Source organism: Canis aureus, chromosome 18 (assembly GCF_053574225.1).
Source record: "Canis aureus isolate CA01 chromosome 18, VMU_Caureus_v.1.0, whole genome shotgun sequence".
NCBI lineage: Eukaryota > Metazoa > Chordata > Mammalia > Carnivora > Canidae > Canis > Canis aureus.
In genome coordinates, this window is record NC_135628.1 from 53957054 (window position 1) to 53980582 (window position 23529).

At 41.8% G+C, this 23529-nt stretch overlaps 1 protein-coding gene across 8 annotated transcripts in view; it reads left to right on the forward strand.

Annotated features, from left to right (window-relative positions):
* Positions 1-23529, forward strand: part of NRF1 (nuclear respiratory factor 1) — a 136415-nt gene that overhangs the window by 100732 nt on the left and 12154 nt on the right. For 7 of the 8 annotated variants that reach the window (XM_077857314.1, XM_077857316.1, XM_077857317.1 and 4 more), the window contains one exon: positions 3409-3533. In XM_077857314.1, coding sequence (XP_077713440.1) covers positions 3409-3533 — 125 coding nt within the window. Of the gene's footprint in view, positions 1-3408; positions 3534-17928; positions 18017-23529 lie in introns of all 8 variants that reach the window. The other variant, XM_077857319.1, reaches the window with a different exon arrangement.

Sequence of the window (23529 nt, forward strand, 5' to 3'; positions counted from 1 at the left end):
AAATAAGTGAATTGTATTTTTTTAAAGTTTTTTTATTTATTTATTTATTTATTTATTTATTTATTTATTTATTTATTATTTTGTTTGTTTGTTTGAGAGAGAGAGAGAGCATGAGCAGGGAGGAGCAGCAGAGGGAGAGGGAGAAGCAGACTCTCCGCTGAGCAGGGAAGCCCAGTTGCAGGGCTCAATCCCAGGACCTTGGGATCATGACCTAAGCCGAAAGCAGATGTTTAACCAATTGAGCCACCCAGGTGCCCCAAAGTGAATCTTACTTTTAAAGAAAAACTTACTGTTGTTTTTTTTTTTTTAATGAAAGTACTATTGACTTAAAATTAGAGACATTGTTAAATTAAAATATGGCTTTAACGTAGGGACTGGTACTTGTCTAATAAAATGGGATGGACAACCTAGATTAGAAATCCTCTTTGGAGATGGAAGGCAGGTTCAGCACAGCTGCTGCTTTCTCATGGGGATAAAGGTTGGACATTTGTAGTTAAGAAGCTGACGAAAACTCATTTGTAACTCTGGTTTAGAAATTTACTTTTGTCAAAAACTTGTGAAGCAGTAGCTTAGAGACTTTTTCATCCCTCTTCACCTTGTAAGTAAAGGGTATCTTTTCCTAACAGTTTGCTCCCTTCCCATGACATCTAGAGTCAGTGGTCAGAGTAGATTTAGAAATGAAGACCGGTTGACCACTGGAGTCACCACTGCCTTTAGATCCCCTATGGGGAAAGATCCTCCACTGCTTTGCCTGTGGCCCCTGACAGGGGATGAAATAACTAACCTCACCAGCCTGTGAGCTCATCATCCCCCTCAAACCTCTGGTCCTAGATTGCACTGGCTTGTGCAGGTTTACATCCTTTCTTCTAACTAAATGTATTTTAGAAAGGTTATTCAAGAAAATGACTTCAAGTATGTAGAGCTTCAGATGTAACAAAATAGTTGTGGTTGGGTACAGGTGCACTTCCACATCAAGGTAGCTGTCTTCCCTTCACCGTCTGTAAAATTCCATACTGAAAGCATGTGCCAGGGGTTCCATGTGGCAGGATATCATCTTTGATGGTCACAGAAATAAGATTATACAAATTGTGATTAAAAACTGTAGGGAATGAAACTGTGGCTTAAGTAACTTGTAAACACAAACCGTATTTACATATAAACAATCCTCATTTACAGCTTCCTTCTCCAAAATACCACACTGCTGCAGCTTTTCTCAAAGAATAGACTTTTCAACTTTCCATGAAGTCTCAGGCCAGAGTGTGAAATATTTTTGTCATGAATCAGTGACAGCTGGATACTGTAATTTATTTGACATAAATTTTTTAGAAAACTATTAAAGATTAAAGATCTAGACACTAAATGATCATTAATTTTACTATTTCTAATAAAGACTTTTGAAAGACTTTAAAATTAAACTCTACCATGTAAAATGAAAAGAATAGCCTTCGTAGTAATTCTAGATCAAAGGCCCCTTTAGTTCTAAATTCATGTTACAGATACCGTGCAATGACTAGCTGTGGGCATCAGATCACCAAGAAGTGTGTCTCAGCATGGAGGGTGATCATAGCTCTTTTCTGTCCATTGGGTTTCTTTTACTGCTTCCTGGAATCCTTACATTTCCCCAGGGAAATGATTATGTCGGTTGCTTTACTTATCTGCTGATCTTCTTAAATGAAAGTGACACTATTGAGTGTGGTACATGTTGCTTTGCCTACGGTCAGGACATGTCTACCGTAACCAGTCCACAGCCCCTTACCCAATCCCACCTACAGCTTGTGACAACGAGGTGTGCCTGCCAAGTTAGTGTCTGCAGCTTCAGAGCAAAGCTGAATCAGCTGGCTTGTATTCAGTGTCAAACCCAGGACTTTGCCCACCTCTGCACAACTGAATGACACCACCTCCTCTACTCCATGACCTCGTTTGATACTCCTTCAGTAACTGTGCAAAGTGGGAGCTGATTCGTTCCCGGGAGAAGTACCAAATTTGTGCTTCTTTCACATTTTAACATCTCTGAAATTTGGATAGTAAATTTGTAGTTATTGGATACAATACTGCAAATTATCAGGCATTTTTCTTTTTCTTGCTGGCACATATCTGGCACAGATAATGGTGCATTTTCTACTTTGTAGCAACCTAGAATCAATAAAAATGGGTACTTGTGCACTTGGGAAAAGCATGTTGCAAGGAAAAGAAAAAAATAGGATACAAACTGCTAGGATAGTGCTCACTGTAAACAGATGGTTAATATCTTTCTATTCTATAAAGTGTTTGCTTTGCAGTGAAGGGAGATTAATTGTTTCATTGTTGTTTCTAGAGGCTAGGAGTTTGAGCTTACCCTGATCATGATCATTTAAAATTTCAAGCCTTAATTTAGCACTACCCACATGTACCCTGAGGCAAAGAAAAGAGCTTGACTTTGCAGGGTATTAGGGTCTTGGTCAGCCATTACTTGTATTTGAAGTCATGGATATAAACTACATTGTTATTATTTAATATTAATTGAATAGCAAGTCTAGGTTTTTGACTCCTCATGTTATCATCTATCCTCCACTACAAAAGGGCAGTTTTAGATAATCATGCTACTGTTACCATAAAGAGAAGAGAGAAGGGAATCCCTGGGTGGCTCAACGGTTTAGCACCTGTCTTTAGCCCAGGGCATGATCCTGGAGTCCCAGGATTGAGTCCCATGTCGGGCTCCCTGCATGGAGCATGATTCTCCCTCTGCCTGTGTCTCTACCTCTCTCTTTCTGTGTCTCTCATGAATAAATAAATAGAATCTTAAAAAAAAAAAAAAAAAAAAGAATAAAAACCTGTGATTGCCAACCAGAAAGGGTTTTTTTGCATTGTCAGTATGGATCAAAGCTTCCACTCTGGCTGATAAACACTCAACCAATATTGATAAAGAGAAGACTGGTAATGAGTGCCTTCTGTCCTCAAACACCCATTTCTTAGATTTAAAGAAAATCTCACATTAGCTTTATAAATCAATAAGACTTGGGTTTTCTCTAGCTATTTACTGTTATCATTTAAAAATTACTCTGGTTCTGGGACACCTGGGTGGCTCAGTGGTTGAGCATCTGCCTTCAGCTCATGGAGTGGTCCCTTAACCCCCAGGGTCCCACATCAGACTTCTTGCAGGGAGCCTGCTTCTTCCTCTGCCTAGTTTCTGCCTCTCTCTGTGTCTTTCATGAATAAACAAACAAACAAATAAATAAATAAATAAATAAATAAATAAATAAATTACTCTGGTTCTATCCAGCAGCACTGGACTTATGTATTCACTGGTAGGCTCATACCCATGGAGCAAGTAGGGAGATCCAAGGACGGGTTAGAAGGGTGGTTTGTCTGGCTTCAGTGCTGTACCTTTATTCATCTTACCCACCCCCTCTGCTGTTCCTGTGCCCACAGTGAAGCCGCTGCCCATGCTGTCGCCACACTGGCCGAGGCCACCTTGCAAGGGGGGGGACAGATCGTCCTGTCTGGGGAAACCGCAGCAGCTGTCGGAGCACTTACTGGAGTCCAAGATGCTAATGGTAAGAGAGCATAAATATTTTATTGAATATCTTCCCTGTTTCCACTTAAACCTTCATGACATGACTGACAGCAGGCCCTTCAGAAAGAGATCGAGCTTTGTTTTGAGTTTTTCTTTATTGATAGGCAATAGATGCCTAGCGAAATTCTAGGAGCCTCTGATTACTTTCACTAGTAGGAGACTTGGGGTTTGCTGGAAGGAAATGCCATGAAAATGGCTATCTAACTGAATTGTTTATTTGAAAAATATTTTGCTGTGATAGAACTGAGAGGTACTTTAAAATTTGCTATGGGGCACATTTTGTCCTTTACTCTCCCCTGGGGGTAGATCAAAGGACCTGGGGGTCTTTTGCTATAGCAGAGACCCTCCTATGGGCGAGTGCATTGTGGTAAGGTAGTATGTTCTATCTCAAGAAAGGCACCACCATCTCACACAGGGTAAGCCAGCAAGCTGTGATGAAGGCATTTTTCTGATTGGTGCCATGAGTCCACCTCTTGGTGAATGTGGCCTCACCAAGGACCTCTGGATTTAGCCAATCCACGCCACCACCCTGCCCTTCTTTCCCAGCTCTTTGACTTACTGAATATTAGTGATTTCCCGAATAAAGAAAAGGGATAATGTTTGTGGAAATATGGTGGCAAAAATTTATAACTCTAGCCCAGTTCTTTGGATCCACTTCAGCAGGCTCTGGAAGTCAGTTACCAAGACTTGGGCTGCCAGGGGAAGTGCCTCAGAAGTCTGGGTCAAAGAGAAGGACCAGCCCCGTTCTGTGACACTCTGTGATTATTTATTAAACTATATGTGGTGTGTGTGTGTGTGTGTGTGTGTGTGTGTGTGTGTTATAATTAGGTTAAGTAGGACAAAATTAGGTTAAGCAGGGCAAATGAATTAGTCCATGATTTTTAGATTTCTTTTTAGTCTTGAAAAGAGAATAAATAATAACATATTCTTATTTAGACAGAAAGTTCCTTAATGACATCAGTGGCTAAAAGAAAATTTCCTGGCCCTTTTTAAAGGATGGGTCCCTTATAAGTGAATAAAGTCAGTTGGAAAAGTCTTTGAAGAAGACTGTATCCTCCTTTGGAAGAGAGAAGAGGAAAGTACATGTGTCTATCACCCAGAAAGAAAATAATATAGGAAATGTAAAGAGCCCCTGTGACTCCTGAGAATCATTTTCTTAAACAAACAAAAATCAAATACTACAACTACACCCTGCTTTTTCTGTAGGGTTAGAGGCTTCCATGAACTAACCCTAACAGAGATAGACTTGATTTTAGCCAGAACATTGCAAGTTAAAGGGCATGAAATGGACCATAGGTAGACTTAAGGAAAACCTCCCTCTTTAGCTAGAATCCTATCCCTACTTCCTTACTTTATGCTATTCCTCTTCTGAGTCCTAATCTACCTTGAACAGATAGAATATCTGGCTCTGTGACATTCTTTTGAAGCACAGATTGCTGTTATTCACCATAGAACTGCCACAAATACTTCTTTGCCTGGGTCTGATAGGAGAATGTTCTCCCTTCTAATGGTCTTGACCTGTCTGGGCTAGGAGAATAGACAGCTTTCTAGTTCTGGCTTCTTCTCAGATGAATTTATAAATAAGTATAAGGACCCTGGTGGTCTCTGGCCAAGTAGACCCATTCAGCTATACAGTAAAGATGAACCACACCCACTACCGTTGATTCCTGGAAACCGCCTCGTTTCAGTAACCTTGGGGTATATGAATCGGTTGTGTTGATTTCATGTAGTTGGCTGTGTTGGTGGTAAGAGAAAATTCTGGTCTACATACTAAAAGCCAGTGGTTCCCAAAGAAGGCCATCCCCAGTTTGTGACTGCCAACACGTGCTGAACTACAACGTGGGAGTTAGAGTTAGCACATTTTCAGCACAGCTTTCCACATCAATCCAGGATGTCGAGGTGCACCTTACCCCAGCAATTTTAGGGGAAGGCCAATCATTTCATTTCTCCCTTGGAAATCGGGAAAATGAATCAAATATTGAATATGATCCAAATAATTCTGATGTTCCTTCTGCCTTCTGTCTTAGACATTTTACCCAGAATGCTATAGAGTTTACTGTGGGACAGGAACCATATTTTTCCCATGTAAATAGATGATTAGTATCTGGATAGACTTTCAGGGATTCTCTTTTTATTATTCTTTCAGATTATGTCCTATTGCCAAAGCTTGTCCCTTCTGTGATGACAGCCTTATGATGTCTGCCAGTAGACCAAGTTTATTATCAGGAAGAGTTCTATCAGGAAGAACCAGATGGTAGCAGAACTAGGTGCTATTTAGAACGCCACTAATAGGGAAAAGGAAATACATCCGATTCCAGAGTATGATTTAAATAAAAATCCTCCTAGCAGACAACTTTTCTAGGAGCAATCTGGATATTGTTTAGGGCTGAAGCAGAGGGAGTTTTTGTGTCTTCTGGGATGGAGAACCATTGTGTGTAGAGCTTGATGGAGTATGGAAACCAGTGAAAGATGTCCAGGCAGCAATGATATACGAAGCAGTGTCCTGTAGGACAGTAGTTTTCAAGATAATGACCCATGTATATGTGCAAGTTTAATTTCTGGGTCACCAAGGGAGGTTGGACAGAGACCTTGCACCCTGAAGATGGCACCCTGGGACTTTGCCCCACCCCAGAACTAAGGGAACTGCTCAGGCATTAGTATACTTTATTTCATTTATGCTCTCCCTTTTTTGATAGCGTTACTAAATGGGTCTTTGATCTCTCTTTAAGATGGAATTTTATGGTTTGGTTCGATGGAAAGTTTTTTATAGGTGTCTTCTTTTCATTGAAGTGCAGGTAGAGTTGCCTAAGACTGGGGAAGGCCCGTCCATGAGTGCCTTCCTTTCGTCTTCTCTTGTCTGTCCTTTCCTTTCCTTACCCCTTTCCTTTCTTTTCCCCTTCCCTTCCCTTCCCTTCCCTTCCCTTCCCTTCCCTTCCCTTCCCTTCCCTTCCCTTCCCTTCCCTTCCCTTCCCTTCCCTTCCCTTCCCTTCCCTTCCCTTCCCTTCCCTTCCCTTCCCTTCCCTTCCCTTCCCTTCCCTTCCCTTCCCTTCCCTTCCCTTCCCTTCCCTTCCCTTCCCTTCCCTTCCCTTCCCTTCCCTTCCCTTCCCTTCCCTTCCCTTCCCTTCCCTTCCCTTCCCTTCCCTTCCCTTCCCTTCCCTTCCCTTCCCTTCCCTTCCCTTCCCTTCCCTTCCCTTCCCTTCCCTTCCCTTCCCTTCCCTTCCCTTCCCTTCCCTTCCCTTCCCTTCCCTTCCCTTCCCTTCCCTTCCCTTCCCTTCCCTTCCCTTCCCTTCCCTTCCCTTCCCTTCCCTTCCCTTCCCTTCCCTTCCCTTCCCTTCCCTTCCCTTCCCTTCCCTTCCCTTCCCTTCCCTTCCCTTTATAGGAACTATATTGACCTTTGGCCAATTCTTTTGAGGTGCTGTTATGTCTGAGATCATATTGCATATTCATGGAGCTGTCTTTTATTCCTAAAAGCTAGATGGGGCGGGGGGGGGGGGGCGGTTACTGAACAGATAATTCATAGTTAATCAATACAGATAATGGGAATCATCTGCTTCAACTGTGGTCCCATTAAGCCTCTTACCAGAGCTGCTAAGAAAGTATCCTATATTAAAGATATAACCCCTTAATTTTTTTAAAGATCTTATTTATTTATTTGAGAGAGAGCAAGCAAGAGAGAGAGAGAGCAGGCGCACAAGCCAGAGGAGAGGCAGAGGGAGAGGCAAAGAGAGAACGAGAAGTAGACTCCTGTGCTCATCAGGGAGCTGATATGGGCTCTATCCCAGGACCCTGGGATCATGACCTGAGCCAAAGGCGGATGCTTAACTGACTGAGCCACCCAGGCACCCCAAAATATAACATCTTTAATTATATATGTTGCAAAGTTTTTTTTTCTCCAGTTTATTTTTGTCTTTTGCCTTTACATTTACATAGGTCCCAGATCAGATACATATATATATGCTTCTATGGTCTCATTTTTTATTTTAAATACTATAAAATATCTACAGTTTATTTTGGAATATGGCATTAAGTGGGAATCTGAATTGATTTTTCCCCCTACATAATCCATTCCAGTACCATTTATTCAATAAAAAGATTGAAGTCCATCTTTTCTCAACTGATTTGAAATGTCATTTTTATCATATGCAGAATTCTTTTTTCTTTTTTTTAGTTTTTTATTTTAATTCCAGTGTAGTTAAATTAACATAGTGTTTTTTAGTCTCAGATGTACGATATAATGATTCAACAATTCTGTACTTTACTGACTGCCCATCATGATAAGTGTACACTTAATCCCCTTCACCTATTTCACCCCTCCCCACCTCCTCTCTGGTAACCATCATTTTGCTCTCCATAGTTAAGAGTCTGTTTCTTAGTTTGTCTCTCCTTTTTTCCCCTTTATTTTTTTATTTTATTATTTTTTCTTTACATTCCACACCCAACATGAGGCTGGAACTCACAACCCTGAGATCAGGAGTTGCAAGCTCTACTGGGCATCCTGCTTTTATTTCCCTTTATTCATTTCTTTTTTTCTTAAACTCCACATGTGTGAAATCATATGGTATTTGTCTTCCTGACTTATTTCCCTTAGCATTATAATCTCTAGTTCTATCCATGTTGTTGCAAATGGCAAGATTTCATTCTTTTTTTTATGACTGAATAATATCCCACCTCTTCTTTATCTTTTCATCTATTGGATGGATGCTTGAGCTGCTACCATAATTTGGCTATTGTAAATAATGTTGCTATAAACATCGGGATGCATGTATCCCTTTGAATTAGTGCTTTTGTATCCTTTGGGTAAATACCCAGTAGTAGTACAATTACTGGATCCTAGAGCAGTTCTATTTTTAACTTTTTAGGGGCCTCCATACTTTCTTCCATAGTGGCTGCACCAGTTTGCATTTGTTGTTGCAACAACACTTGTTGTTTCTTGTGCTTTTGGTTTTAGCCGTTCTGACCAGTGTGAGATGGTATTTCATCGTAGTTTTGATGTGCATTTCCCTGGTAATGAGTGATGTTGAGCATCTTTTCATGTGTCTGTTGGCCATTTGTATGTCTTCTTTGGAGAAATGTCTGTTCATGTCTTCTGCCCACTTTTTAACTGGGTTGTTTGTTTTTTGGGTGTTCACTTTTATAAGTTTTTTTATATATTTTGGATACTAACCCTTTATTGGATACGTCATTTGCAAATATCTTCTCCCATTCAGTAGATTGTCTTTTAGTTTTGTTGTTTCCTTTCCTGTGCAGAAGCTTTTTATTTTGATATAGCCCAAATAATTTGTTTTTGCTTTTTATTTCCCTCACCTCAGGAGACATACCTAGAAAAATACTGCTATGGCTGATGTCAGAGACGTTACTGCCTATGCTCTCTTCTAGGATTTCTATGGTTTCGGTCTTACATGTAGGTCTTTAATTCATTTTGAGTTTATTTTTGTGTATGGTGAAAGAAAGTGGTCCAGTTTCTATTTTTTGCATGTAACTGTGGAGTTTTCCCAAAACCGTTTGTTGAAGAGACTGCATTTCTCCTGTTGTACAGTCTTGCCTCTTTTGTCAAAGATTAATTGACTATATAACCATGGGTTTGTTTCTGGGCTTTCTGTCCTGTTCCATTGATCTTTGTGTCTCTTTTTGTGCCAGTACCATATTGTTCTGATTACTGTAGCTTTGTTTTTCTCTTTCAAGATTGTTTTGGCTTTTCAGGGGTCTTTTGTGGTTCCATACAAATTTTAGGATTATCCTAGTTCTGTGAAAAATGCCTTTAGTATTTTTATGCATAATTCTTAAATAGACTGTACAGGGTCTTTTGTGTGGATTTTCTATTTCCATTCATCTATTTGTTTTGTTCTTTATAGTATAATATTTTATTGTGGTATTATTATTAGCAGTTAGTGAAAGGCCTATCTCCAAATTTGGAAAAAATTCAATCAAAATTCCAAAAAGATTTGTGTGGCGGGGGGTGTGATCTTTACAGTGATTTTAAAGTTCATTCAGAAGAATTAAGCCTTTTTTCCCCTTAATTTTACTTCCAGTGTAATTAACATATAGTGTTAAAGCCTTATTTTAATTTAACTAATTTAAGTGTTCTCCTCTCCTTCTGCCCCATAGGGCAGGGGAAGTGGGGAGTATTCATTATCACAGAGATGGACCAGGAGTGGGAAGCAAGTGCTCTTAATACTGCCCCAGTGAAATGAATGAAACACTAATTGTTGCTGGAGGAGACACTGTCCCTGTAGTTAGACCAAAACAGGTGCGTCTTTCTAGATTAAGAAATTGTGGCTGTCTGTTCTGTTGATGCAGAATTCTATAGAGGCTCAATTCTTACCCTTTGAAATTTTAATTTCCCGTTTTTCCCTCAATTTCAATTTTGTTTTTGTGAGGGTGAGGCACAGCCCCCCTTCCAGAGTACTCCGAGCTAGGAATCTGCATTCTTTCCTACTTTTGACCTTGCTTTCTGTCTCTCAATTCCATTGTCTTATTAATTTTATTTATTTATAAACATTTATATAGTGCTTGCTGTGTGGAAGCCCTCTGCTAAGTGTTTTATGTGCATTGACTTACTTAAGACTCAGAATAATCCTATGAGGTAAACACTGTTACCCCATTTAACATATGGGGGAACTGAGACATAGAGTTTCAGTAACTTGGCCAGGTTCACACAGAGAGTGGCAGAAGTAGAATTTGAATTCAGGCAGTTGGCTTCTGCACCAATCAGCTATGCTGCCTCCCTTTGATGTGACTCCACAAATACAGAGTGATGACATCTCCCAGCATCCAACAAATAAGTTTGGGAATGTCAGGCCTTTCTCCCCATCCCTGCTAGAAGCCACTTGCCTTTGTCGAGCTTGGCCACAGTGCCCTCCTCTGCCCCAGCTGTCCCTGATGGCTGTAGGGGGCCTATGGTGGTTTCTGATGTCAAGTGCTCCTCTGTCCAGCAGCCCTCCTCTCTGCGGGCATGCACTTCCCTTTGCTAGCCTGGGGGAGCCCATAGGTCTGTGTTTCTCCAGGTGCAGAAATTATAGAACCATTCAATGATCAGTTATCACATTTAGTGAGATCACTTTGTAATTAGTGAACATGTCTTCTTCATTTGATTGAGGAGGGGGTGGGTGTCGTTTAGAACCAAGGACATTGTTTGGGGGCAGGGAGTAGATGATGTTCCCAAGGAAGTAAGCCCAGCTTATAAGTTGTTTCCTCACCTCCTAAAGCTTCTTTCTAAGCCCATCTGCCACCATTCAGTTTATGCCAGAGTTCTTTCAGCATTCCCCCCTTTCTCTAGGGAAGTAGGAACCGAGGTGGTAGAAAGGGCTCTGGGGAATGTACATTTCTGCCCAGAGCTAGTTGGTGGCTAATTTTTTTCCCCTGCTCCTGACTGTGCCTTTCCTTTGGCTCTGCCTCTAGCCCTTGATTGGGTCACGCCAGAGAGTTTAGAAAATGCATCTTTCTCCACTACCTGTGCTGTCCTGACTGAGACCTGGGGCCAGCTACTTTCCTCCTGCCCTGGATGGGGAGAAGTGGACTAGAGGGCTGGAACTATTTAAAAATTAAAGCTGATTACAAGGCATTAACATTATACTCACAGAAAGAGCAACCGTTCTCATTTCTCTGCCATGCAATATGTCCCTCTTTGTTCTGACAAAGCAACAGTCCCGCTGCCTGAGGGTGCCCCGTAAGACTCATCAACATAAACTTCCTACAACTAGAAGACCCCACTCAAATCTTGCTACACTGTAAAACAAGTGTGCATTTTACTACCCATTTCAACTGCCAAATCAAGCTAAATCAGTTTTTAATTCCTTTAGAAAAAAAAATTCTCTTCATACTGAACATGTTTTCACCTTTCACCTGGCTACTTTTCTTTGACCCTATTCAAAACTTTAAAAAATAAGTGTATTTCTCCAGTGTAATTTAATCTTAACTATGCTCATTGGAATACTTTTTTAAAAAATTTTTCATCTTTTTATAGCAAGAGGGATAAAAGAGTAGATAGATGGATGAGTACAGAAATATGAAGTTCAGATAAGAGAGCAGGATTCCTGGGTGGGGTTTTTGCATGAGAGATTGGAACACACATTCCTATTCCGCAAGGCCTCCCAAGTGAGACAGGACAGCAGAAAGTTCTGTTCTGTACCTATTATGAAGAGGTAAGTGCAGCTGGATCTGAAGGAGGCAGCATGTGTGCTTTAATTCTCTGTGGAAACCCACTTTATATGTATTATAAGGACATTAGGGCATCCTTAACCTGGGGTCTTAGACCATGAGAAATTCTATGTAAATTTTTTATAGTTTTCTGGGATCCATAGCTTTGATCATATGTGCAAATAGAGAACCCCTCCCCCCACCCCACCCGGCCTCTGGCAAAAGGATTAAGAGCTTCTGCCATAAAAAGTGGTGGCCAGGGTCATTCAACTTTGTGGATATCTGGTCTAGTGCTGAGAGTAAGAGGGGCAACGGAGATGGGAGGGTCTGCCGGCCTAGCTGCTTACTCTGAAAGCTACACTACCAAGCTCTCTGATCTTGAACAAGCAAATTAACCTCTCTAAGCCTTAACTATAAAATTAGGCTAATGGTAGTTTCCTGCTCATGAGGTCAGTGTGAGACTTAAACAGAATGATTCCTGTAGAGTGCTTAGCATAGTGCTTGGCACGTACACTATAAACATAAAACTATCATTAGCTGTCTACATCAGTTTCATCTCCCAGAATTTCATCATTCCCCAGAATATGTTCAGTTGTAATTCAGAATGCAAAATACTATTGTGTTTTCCTGTCTTTAGGACAGATCCACATGCTTACCTTATACAGTTGAAGAATTTATGCTCCAGAGGTAAATGCTGCAGAAATGGGAGATCATAAGCTCTTTCTGGGTGGCCTTGAGTGAAGGAAATTGAAGGGTTTTTGATTGAAGGTGACATTGTTTAACAGCTCATGGATTTGGTTATATCACTGTCCTTGGGCAATGGCTGCTGTTCTTTACCAGCTCCTAGTTTGCTGCTGTGGTTGATGTGGCTGGCCTCTGTTACTCCTAAGGGCACAATCTCTTGTCACATCTTACAGCTGCATTATATTTCCATCTCCATCATGAAGGAGGATTTTTTTCACTTTTTTCCTTATTCTCACTACCATCATCATCCATTATTATTCATTAAATGTCCTTCTCTTCCAGCTCTTTAAAAAATAAGAGGTAAAATGCCTGTCCTCATCTTGATAAACTATAGAATACATCTCTCATCCTCCCTTTATCTATGCTCCTCATTCTCTGGACACATTAGTAAATGGACTTGTTCTCAAAAGAGTCAATGGAGATGTCAGTATTAAATTAATTTAGGGGATGCCTGGGTGGCTTAGCCATTGGGCCTCTGCCTTTGGCCCAGGGTGTGATCCTGTGGTCCCGGGATTGAGTTCCGCATCAAGCTCCCTGCATAGAACCTGCTTCTCCCTCCACATCTGTCTCTGCCTTTGCCTCTCTCTTTCTGTTTCTCTCATGAATAAATAAATAAATAAAATCTTTTTTTTTAATTTTTAAATTAATTTAGGAGATATGTCAGTGTTGCTTCTCCAGAAAGGTGCTGGTAGGGGTACCTGGGTGGTTCAGTCATTTAAGCAGCTGCCTTCGGCTCTGGTCATGATCTCTGGGTCCTAGGATCCAGCCCTTCAACAGGCTCCCTGCTCAGTGGGGAGTCTGCTTCTCCCTCTGCCTCTGCGCTCCCCCCCACCTTGTGCTCTCTCTTTCTATCTCTCAAATAAATAAATAAAATCTCTTTTTTAAAAAGTGCTGGCGTGCTATTCTACTATGCACTAAATCACTTTTTGCCTCGCTATTTTAATTAACGTTTAAACAAAGATATTAAGTTTTATTGTAAAGGTACATTTTCAGTCACCATAACATGCAATAATAGCTTTGAAATGAGCTGTTACATTTTTTGCTACTATATTATTTGTCCCTTTAATCCAAAGATAGTGAGTTCAGTACCTCCTGGACTTGAAGCAGGCAAACAGTTTTATATGAGCTAGGAGTCCTAGGCTAAAAGCCTCCTCCCATCCTTAAAGTCCCCAAAGAGCAGTACCTTTGGCAGCTATGGGTTTTTAGACTACCCTTCTGTAGAGTAAATGACTCTTTTTCCACTGACAGGAAGACCAGAAGGGAAGCTCAGATACTAGAATGGCCTCAGTCCAACCAAGCTGAGGTCTTACCTATTCTGTCATAAAAAGCAAATGAAGATTTATGTGCCGTACAGCTTTTTTCCCTTTAGAATCCTAGGTCTTTTTTATTTTTATGTACTTTTAAAAAAAAATTTTTTTAAGATTTTATTTATTTATTCATGAGAGACAGAGACAGAGGCAGAGACACAGGAAGAGGGAGAAGCAGGCTCCATGCAGGGGGCCCAATATGGGACTCGATCCTGGGACTCCAGGATCACGCCCTGGGCCGAAGGCAGACGCTCAACCACTGAGCCACCCAGGCATCCCAAAATATTTTATTTTTAAGCAATCTCTACACCCAACATGGGGCTTGAACTCACAACCCCAAGATCAAGAGTAGCATGCTCTACTGACTGAGCCAGCTGGGTGCCCCTGGTATTATAGGTCTTTTTTAAATGGAGGGGATGGTAGAGCATATTCACAAACCTGGAAAGATTTACTTCTTAGAAGGAATCAGATGAGGATGGTTCAGAAAAAAGAGGGCTGAGTACAGGAGGGCCTGTAGCTGGGGAACTGCAGCAGCCCTGCGGCCAGCACCCAGGGCACAGATGCTTCATGTGGACAATCTGTGGACAGATGTGGACAACACACTTTCTTTGCAAACAGCATTTCCCTATTTAAGTCAGGTAACTCTTTTCTTAAAGTGCATAGTTTTCATTCTGGAAAACATGTTGATAGATGTCTTACCAGGAAAATAACTCATTATTGCTCTATTTTTGCTTTTTGATTATGAGCATTGACCATCATTATTTAGGACCTTCATCATTTTCTTTTCTTTCTCCTTTTTTTCCTTTTCTGTTTTAACTGCTATGGCCACCACCATCACCATAACCCCCCTTGCCAGTGACTAAGCAAGAACTCTCTGCATTATTCTACTTCACCCAGTAAAGCGGGTAGAACAGAGCTTATAAGGCGCTATTTTGCAGGGGCAGCTAAAGCTGGGACTTGCCTACTCAGCAACTAAATGGTGAAACTGGAAACCAAACCCAGTTCTCCAGTACTCGCTACTGCCCGATGTGGTTCCCTTCCTTCCTCTTCAGTCCTTCTTGCCAACCAAGGAGGTCAAGGAGATATAAAACAAGTGAAAACCATTGTCTTTATTATTCATCTGATTCAACTGTTCTTTGTGTGGGTCACTGTTCTGCAGAATTGTTTTAAGGAGTGATTATAGCCATATTTTACTCACTTTAGAAGCCAGTGTCATGGGCAGCCTAGGTGACCTAGTGGTTTAGCGCCGCCTTCAACCCAGGGCCTGATCCTGGAGACCCAGGATCAAGTCCCACATTGGGCTCCCTGCACGGAGCCTGCTTCTCCCTCTGCCTGTGTCTCTGCCTCTCTCTCTCTCTCTCTCTCTGTCTCATGAATGAATAAATAAAATCTTAAAAAAAAAAAGAAGCCAGTGTCATGATAACTCTTAGCAGAGACAAATAAATAAATGGCATCAAAACCTAAGATCTACAGGTATACTGTCTAATACAGTAGCTACAATTGTGGCTGTTTGAATTTAAGTGTAAGTTCATTAAAATTAAGTTAAATAAAAAATGTAGTTCTTCAGTCACAGCTACATTTCAAGTACTCAAAAGCCATGTGTGGCCTGAGATACCGAATTTTTTATTCTAATTTATTCACATTTAAATGCAAATAGGCATGGGGCTCCTGGGTGGCTCAGTCTGTTAAGTCTCTGCCTTTGACTCAGGTCATGATCCTGAGGTCCTGGTAGTACCACATTGGGCTCCCTGCTCAGCAGGAAGTCTGATTCTCCCTCTCCCTCTGTCTCTCCCCCCACTCCTGTGAGCTCATCTGCATGCACCACTCACTCTCTCTCTCAAATAAATAAATAAATAAACAAATAAATAAATAAATAAAATCTTTAAAAAATTTTAATGTAAATAGCCACTTGTAGCTAGTAGCTACAATAACAAACTGCACAGAAAACAACATTTTAATCATTGCAGGAAGTTGTATTGGTTAGCACTAATCCAAAGGCTATAGCAGAAATACTATTCTCTTCTGGCAAGTTGTATCCCTTCTGCACAGGGAAGGACAACACCAATACTTCATGATCCTTGCCTCCCAGTGACCTCACCTCATAGACAGCATGGCTTTGCTTAAAAAACAAAACACTACCATGTGACTGCAGTAATCCGCAACCAGTAAACAGCTGGGCAGGAGGGTTGCAAGAAGAACTGGCCTATTTTTGTGCACCGCAGAGTCCTGAGCAGGAAAACCTGAGACAAGAGGCAATGGAGGGGTGCCTGGGTGGCTCAGTTAGTTAAGCATCTGCCTTCAGTTCAGGTCATGATCTCAGGGCCCTGGGATAGAGCCCCAAGTCAGTTCCCTGCTCAATGGGGAGTCTGTTTCTCCCTCTAGCTCTGCCCCTCCTCTTGTTCATCCTCTTTCTCTTTCTCTCTCTCAAATAAATAAAATCTTTAAAAAAGAAGGGGAGGGAACACCTGAGTGGCCCATTGGTTGAGCATCTGCCTTCAGCTCAGAGCATGATCTTGAAGTCCTGGGATCAAGTCCTGCATCGGGCTCTCCCTGGGGAGCCTGCTTCTCCCTCTGCCTATGTCTCTGCCTCTCTCTGTGTGTCTCTCATGAATAAATAAAATCTAAAAAAAAAAAAAGGCAATGAAGACACCTAGACCCACCTCCTAGTCTCTTTATGCACGACCTAGGCCCCTTACACATTTCCACCCAGATGCCTTACAAGTGCAGATTTCTCTTCTTGACTGCAGGCATCTTGAGGCTAGGTGCTTTAATGATTTATAATGACCCCCAAAAGGATAAAATATCCAGAGCCCAGTGGGTCACAAGGCTGAAAGAATTCATTACTATTGGATAAACTCCAGACTTTACAATGAAAACATGACTGCTTCTGAGATAAGAACATAGAGGTGTATACTGGGGCTCTCAATTCTAGAATACTCAGATTCACAGTTTTCTGCCCCATGTGTGTTACTTCCTAGCCCTTTTATAGCACTGAAGCTTGTCCTCCTTCCCAACTCCCTTCATAGTTACCTCCTAAAATCCAAAATGCCTTCCGGAATAGCTGCCAGAGGGAAATGGCAGTTTTTCTGGCTCCCCGCTTTTGCCCATCCAGGGAGATATGTCGATCACACTAATTTTAGGGGCCAGCAGATAGCACAGAATATTTAGTTCCACTCTCTTTAGTGCCTGGAGCATTGTAAGTATGCCATAACTGTTAACTACTATTACTACTACTACTGTTGTTGTTATTAAACACACTGAACGGGAAGGAAATTAATCTGCAGAGGGTTCGATCTTATCTCCTCTGGGACACATTCTTAGGATCTGGTCCAGTAAGCCTTCATTTGGAGGGAGCAGGGAATGGATGTCATGCTGAGAATCCCTGCTTTAGAAAGCCTCTGTTACTGATAAAACATATTGTGTCCCTCAGGCATGCTAGAGAAACAAAAGTAAGATTCAGTAATCCAGAATGACCAAGTCTTTCCTGTCACTCATCAGACATAGCCCCCACAGCTGGAGGGGTTTCTAATTATCAGGGTTCTCTGGTGCCATTGTCTCCCGTAAAAATACTGACCTGTGGATACCTCCAGAAGGACCAGGCTGTGTCTTGAAAGAGTGTGATGTTTAGATTCGTCTTTCTCCTTGCAGAGTTGGTTAGTCCAGAGAGGGGTGTATTTTCTCCCCTATACCATTATAAATGAGGGTGGCTTCAGGCATTCATCATTTATACACCAGAAATTGCTTAAGTATTACTCTGCTACTTGAAAACTTAAAGACTGCAGAAAGGGAGAGCCTTTACAATGAAATGACAGACCACTACACACTGGTCTCTATTCTTGGTGTTCATCTGAGCGATGGCCATGTCCTTCTGAGGTAGCTTTTAGGTACTTTCCATATTAAAAGCTGAATGCCTCCAGAGTTGGCCCCTCAGGTCCCCAGAGGGAATTAGCAATCCAGGTCGGCATGCCTTCACTACTCCTCCATCTGATGGTGTCAGGTATTCTCAGCTTGGGGAACTTGGTGAGCCAGGGACATTCTGGGCAAAGGACTCAGGCCAGAGCTTCAGAGCAGAGATTCCCAAGAAGCAGTGCCTGCCACTTGGTAGATGGACTGACCAGTCTCCTCTCAATCCCCAATGTCATGAGGGCCAAGTTACATGTTTCCTTATCTCATTCTCCTTCCCTTTAGGTCCCCACATCTTTCTGAGTCTTTGTATTCGAAAGACAGATTCTGGTCTTAGATGATTCCAGCAGAATCTTGGTGCCTGTCATTGCAGGTAATATTCTGTAAAGGGAATTTTTTTTTTTTTTTGGCATACCAAATCCGGAGCCATAATTGGACAACTTTAATTGGAGTCATTTCTATTTAATACATAGATGAAAAAGTAGGTTTTAATTGAGCATGTAAAAAGTGGATTAATCACTGTTCACACAAGAGCGAGACTATCATTGACAGGAAAAACTCCAACAGAATGAAGTCTTTAAGGTCCATGTGGAAAGTAGACTTTCCTTTTTTTATTTATGCTTCTTCCATTAGGATTTTGAAGGAATGTCAGCACACTGTTATTAACTCTGATAGCTTGTACATCGCAGCCAGTATGGTTTAGGGCCCTCTGGCTCTCAGATTACCTGTGTAAATACAGGGATTCACTTCCCAGCTCTACCATTTGCTTAATAAAGAGCGAATATGCAGAACCCAGCAGCAGCAGCAGCCTGGCAGAGCCGTAATCTGAACAGGATAAACACGCTTCCTTTTTGTATGATGCTTTCTCCCCATCCTCCTGCCAAGAGCAGGATATCAAATGAAGGGGAGGTTGTGGTTGGAGTCAGTAAAGTGAATGTCTAAGTGGCACCTGCTCCATTCAACAGATCTGCTTTCCCGGGGCCTCCCACTGCACATCTGCTCCTGACAAAGCCTCTTTTCTCCTCCTGTTGGTCAGACTGAGAGCAGAGACCCAGCAAGGAGACATATTGGTTTTGCTTTGTCAGCACAAATGCCTGTGACATTATAATTACACCAAATCTTCATTATTAGAAAGGCCCCAATTTAGAGATTTTCAGAGGCTAAATGGGGTTTTCGAAGTGAAATTGATAAACACATCTTTTCCGTTGTAAAGCTAGCAATTGGATCTGAAAATCACTGAAGGGGTCTAAATCTGGAAACTGAGACACTGTTCTAAGTGAGACAAACCCTGCTATCAGATCGGCTCACGGAGCCGGCGTCCAGCAGTTCTTCAGCTTTTGTCCTGCCCAGCCTTTCTGTACTGCTCGTAGTCCTATACTGTAGAGCTATACTATATTGTTCTCAAATGTTGAAGTTTCTCACCTGGGGACTCTGCAGGGGGCCGGGAGGGAGGTATTAAAATAAGTTGATGGGGTAGAGCAGCAAAAGGGGGAAAAAAAAAGCAATGACATAAATAAGGGAAATGTGAGGAAAACATATTTTAGGTGAATGCAGAGCATCCAGTTTCAGATTGAGTTTCTAGGTAACAAAGGCAACTCTTATCATGTTCTACAGTGTGTGTACAATTGAAGCATGTTTATGATGTGGAGTTGGCTCACTGGAAACTCTGGGAAGGTTTTAGAGCTGCACTGACTATTTAAACTTTAAATAAAGTCAAAGATTGAGTTCCTCAGTCCTATTGGCCACATTTCACGTGCTCTATAGCCACCATATTGGCCAGTGCACAAATAGAACGTGGCCATCCTTACAGTGAGTTCTGGTGGACAGCACTGTTAGAGATTAGTCTGAACCTTTTGAAATGTCTTGACCACTTTAGCCAGCCTTGGAGTTTCTGTTTCAGCTTTGTGGGAAGTGAAAAAGGGAATTTGCTTGGATGTTTTTGGAACAACTCCTTCCAGCTGTATTATTTAGAATGTGATCTTTATCTTCCCACCTTAAACAATTGTTTTCCTCCAAGAATCTCAAGTCCTTTCCCCATCCCTCACACACACTCAAAATAATAGTAATGAGTTATAACCATGAGAAAGGGCTTTAATCTTAGGAAGGTCCATTTTCAGCTGGCCTACTCCCTGGTCTATCCTTCCTTAAGCTTTCAAGGCCCTGCTGTTTGACTAACAAGAGGGCCAAGAATATGTATATGAATTCTTCATTTTGTGCACCATGTGGAGTAGGGTAGACCACTGAACTGGTGGTGCCTTCCATTTTTAGCAACTCTGGAGACCAAGGGCCAGATCTTGAATCTTGCTTCCTCTCTGTACCTGCCTCTGATAGCCACTGCATGGTCGCTTTGACTCCTATGAGGAAACCTATATGAAATAACAAAACGAACTCAAATTTAGATCTTGTCCTTTTTTTCTCCAGAACTTAAATCATGTAAATATAACATTCCTCACAGCAGCCCTTTGAGACAGAGTAGTTGTCCATTTTATAAATGTAAAATATAGTCCACTCTCAGGAGCCACATACAGATTATCTGTCATGCAGATTAGTCATGACACATTTTAAATCCTTGGACAGTTTCTTTCAACAAGCTAGCATAAGCCCAGACCATCTCCTCCACCCCTCACCCAGCTGCTGGGTACTTAGGGAATACAAATTAGTTTTCATATTAGCTTAAAGGAGACATTATTAGGAAGTAAGTCTGCTATAAGAAAAGCACATCATAAATTCCAGTTTAGAAGGGGAGGTATCCGAGAAGTGGCCCACCTTCCCTTCAACACAACTAAGAGCTGACTGTAAGATCTGCTTTTACCAATATGCACACCTTTAGCACTCAGTGTGCTGGCATGTTGACCGAAGGGTTTATAAAACCCTCCATGGGAGATTGTCAAGAGATGGTTTTTGCACCCCGGACACCAGGACATACAGGGGAGGCAGTTTCCTGTGGCTGTTCCTCTGTAGCACATTCTCGTGGCTCATCTTGCTCAGTGCTTTTTGAAAGTTTTGTGTTGTTAGGGGTGCCTGGGTGGCTCAGTCAGTTGAGCATCTGCCTTCGGTTCAGGTCCTGATCCCAGGGCCCTGGGATCCAGCCCCTCATCTGGCTTGCTGATCGGTGGGGAATCTGCTTCTCCTTCTCCCTCTGCCTGCTGCTCCCCCTGCTTGTGCGTGCTCGCTCGCTCTCTCTCCCCTGTATTAAATAAATAAAATCTTAATAATAACAGTGCTCATTATATCACATGTGCTCCTTAATGCCTATCATCCAGTTACCCTACCCCCCCTTCTTTTATTTAAAAATACTTTAAAAAATAAATAAATAAATAAATAAATAAATAAATAAATAAATAAAAATAAAAATAAAAATATTAATGCTTTAGGGACACCTGGCTGGCTCAGTCGGTAGAGCATGTGACTCTTGATCTCGGGGTTAGAAGTTCGAGCCCCATGTTGGGTATAGAGATTACTTAAAAATAAAATATTAAAAAAAAAATCAATCCTTTACATATTGCTCATACCCTGTCTACTGGTGCATAGACTTTAGGGACCTTGAGTGTCTTCCTTCTTCCCAGTGATTTCTTCTGAATTTTCCTAGGTATCTCCTGCCCTTCTCTGTACAGTCAAATCACATGTCCTCCTGAGCATACACATGTCCCACAAACTTTAGCTGAACACTTTTCTCTCCTGCCATTTTCAGTGTAAAGCCCTATTGGGTAGATCAGCAGGCCTTGGAGTTAGCTTGTTCAACCCCACATTGGGAGCTCGGCCTGTGGGGTAATATACCACAGTGGTTCGTTTTGAAGCACAAAACCCTGACTTCATTGATGTTCCTGGACACTCCCAATAATTTCAAAAGCAAACTGTGAAATTGTATCTCCAAAATATGTTTTGAAATACACTTACTAATAAAGGAAAAATGGATTCATTTTTAACATTTGGCTTGTGGGATGTGGGCAAGAGAAATTGCCTGGTGGTCTGAAAAATCAGGCAAAGGACAGAATTTCTGCTATGATAGTTATCACGGGAAGTGGTTTCTCCAAAACAGGGTTGACATCGTCTAGCAAGGGGGTAGAAAATCTTGTATGCCAAGAAGTGCCTGTTACACCAAGGCACCTAGGAGGCTGCTATCGGCTTCATGAGAATACTCAGTACGCCAGGTATAATACATATTTTAATCCATAAATCCCACAAATTCACCCAAAAGCCAGGGACTTAGAAAACACGGAAAAGAAAGATTAAATGTCCCAGAAGCAGCTAATATAACAGAATGACTGGGAGAGAAATACTTTTCTCTGTTTCCTCCTTGTCTTAGCATCAGGAGGGTTCCCTGGATCTCCTTGTCATTTGATATTGACATTCTTTTCATGACCTTCCCCTTCTTGCCCTGTAATTGTCTTCTTTCCATCTGGTCCTTGTTTGTTATTCTCAGCCTCTATCTGCCACCCGCCTACTGGACTAGCTTCTTTCCCTGAGTTCCTTTCATGTTCTCCCATCTCTACACCAGTACATACCATACCTAGTTTTCTTCCTTTAATAGTGGCTTGCCTTAGACATCAGTCCCTGGTGCAAATTCTTTTTCAAGTCTGCAAATAAGACTTTAAAGTACTTCCCTCCTGCCTGTCACCTTTTGACACACCTGAAGATAATGCTTGGTGGCTCTTCAAAAACTTCAGAACTGGCAGCCGCAGCCTTTCTGCCCATGGGCCCTGTCCCTGTGCTTTAATAAAACCACCTAAAAATAAAACAAAATAAAACACAAAAACTGCAGAACTTACTTAGGTAATATAATTCATGGCTTTATTTCTTACTTATTTATTCCAGTCCTTTCCAATTAAAGTCTTCTGGTTCCCCATTTCAGCCAGCATTTTCCTGATACCTGTAGTCAGCTTTCACATCCATAAACTACAGAAGGCATTATATTGTAATTTTTTCCTTTGGGTTTTAAGACTTCTTTCTCTTCGAGTGCCTGGGTGGCACAGTTGGTTGGGCAACCTACTCCTGATTTCAGCTTGGGTTGTGGTCTCAGGGTCATGGTATCAAGCCCCATGTCGGGTTCCACACTGAGTGTGGAGTCTGCTTAGGACTCTCTCCCTCTGCCCTTCCCCCTGCCTATGCTCTCTCCCTCCTCCCTCCCTCTCTCTCCCTCTAAAATAAATAAATCAGTCTTTAAAAATGTTTTATTATCTTCCAGAAAATGTTGTGTTTATTTGATAAATTTCTTTGTGTAGCTCTTTTTCTCTCACAACCATCAATATTTTTCTCCCAACTAAAGATATTTCCATGACCAACTTGGAAGGCCTTTGGGCTGAAAGATTCAGTTACAGCAAACAACAATTCCCAGAGGTTTCCCAGATTGTGAGGGCAAATGAAAGGCCCATTCTTCCTGAGGCTGTCTGTCCTGCTCTGTCTCGTCGCAGGGTGGAGTAGGGGGAGGGCAGTCTGGTTCTGGGTGATAGTGGCCAGGCCTGTAACTCTGTGCTCTGCTACACTTGAGCCTATGTCGTTATTATCTGGAGGGGCTTAGAAATTTATCAGAGTGATGATATCATATCCTACTGCCCCTGACCATATATTTAACATTCTCACTATTGACTAGCGGTTTCACCTGGATTATCTATTTACCAGTGCAGAGTCGGCAGTGATTCCATATATGTCACAGTGTAGATCCAGTGCCAGTTCTGACCGTCCATCTGCATCTCAGAAAGGAAGCTGCACGCCAGTCCATCTGCCCTGATTTCATGGCTTTTATCTCTAATCTTTACATCTTTGGAGGCCTTTGGCGAATGATGTGCTTCCTGGCAGGAACAAATCACTGCTGAAAGGAGATCTGTGCCGTCTCTGCTTTCATTTCTGTTTCCTGAGAGCTTTAGTCTAACGTCTGTGGCCCCACCA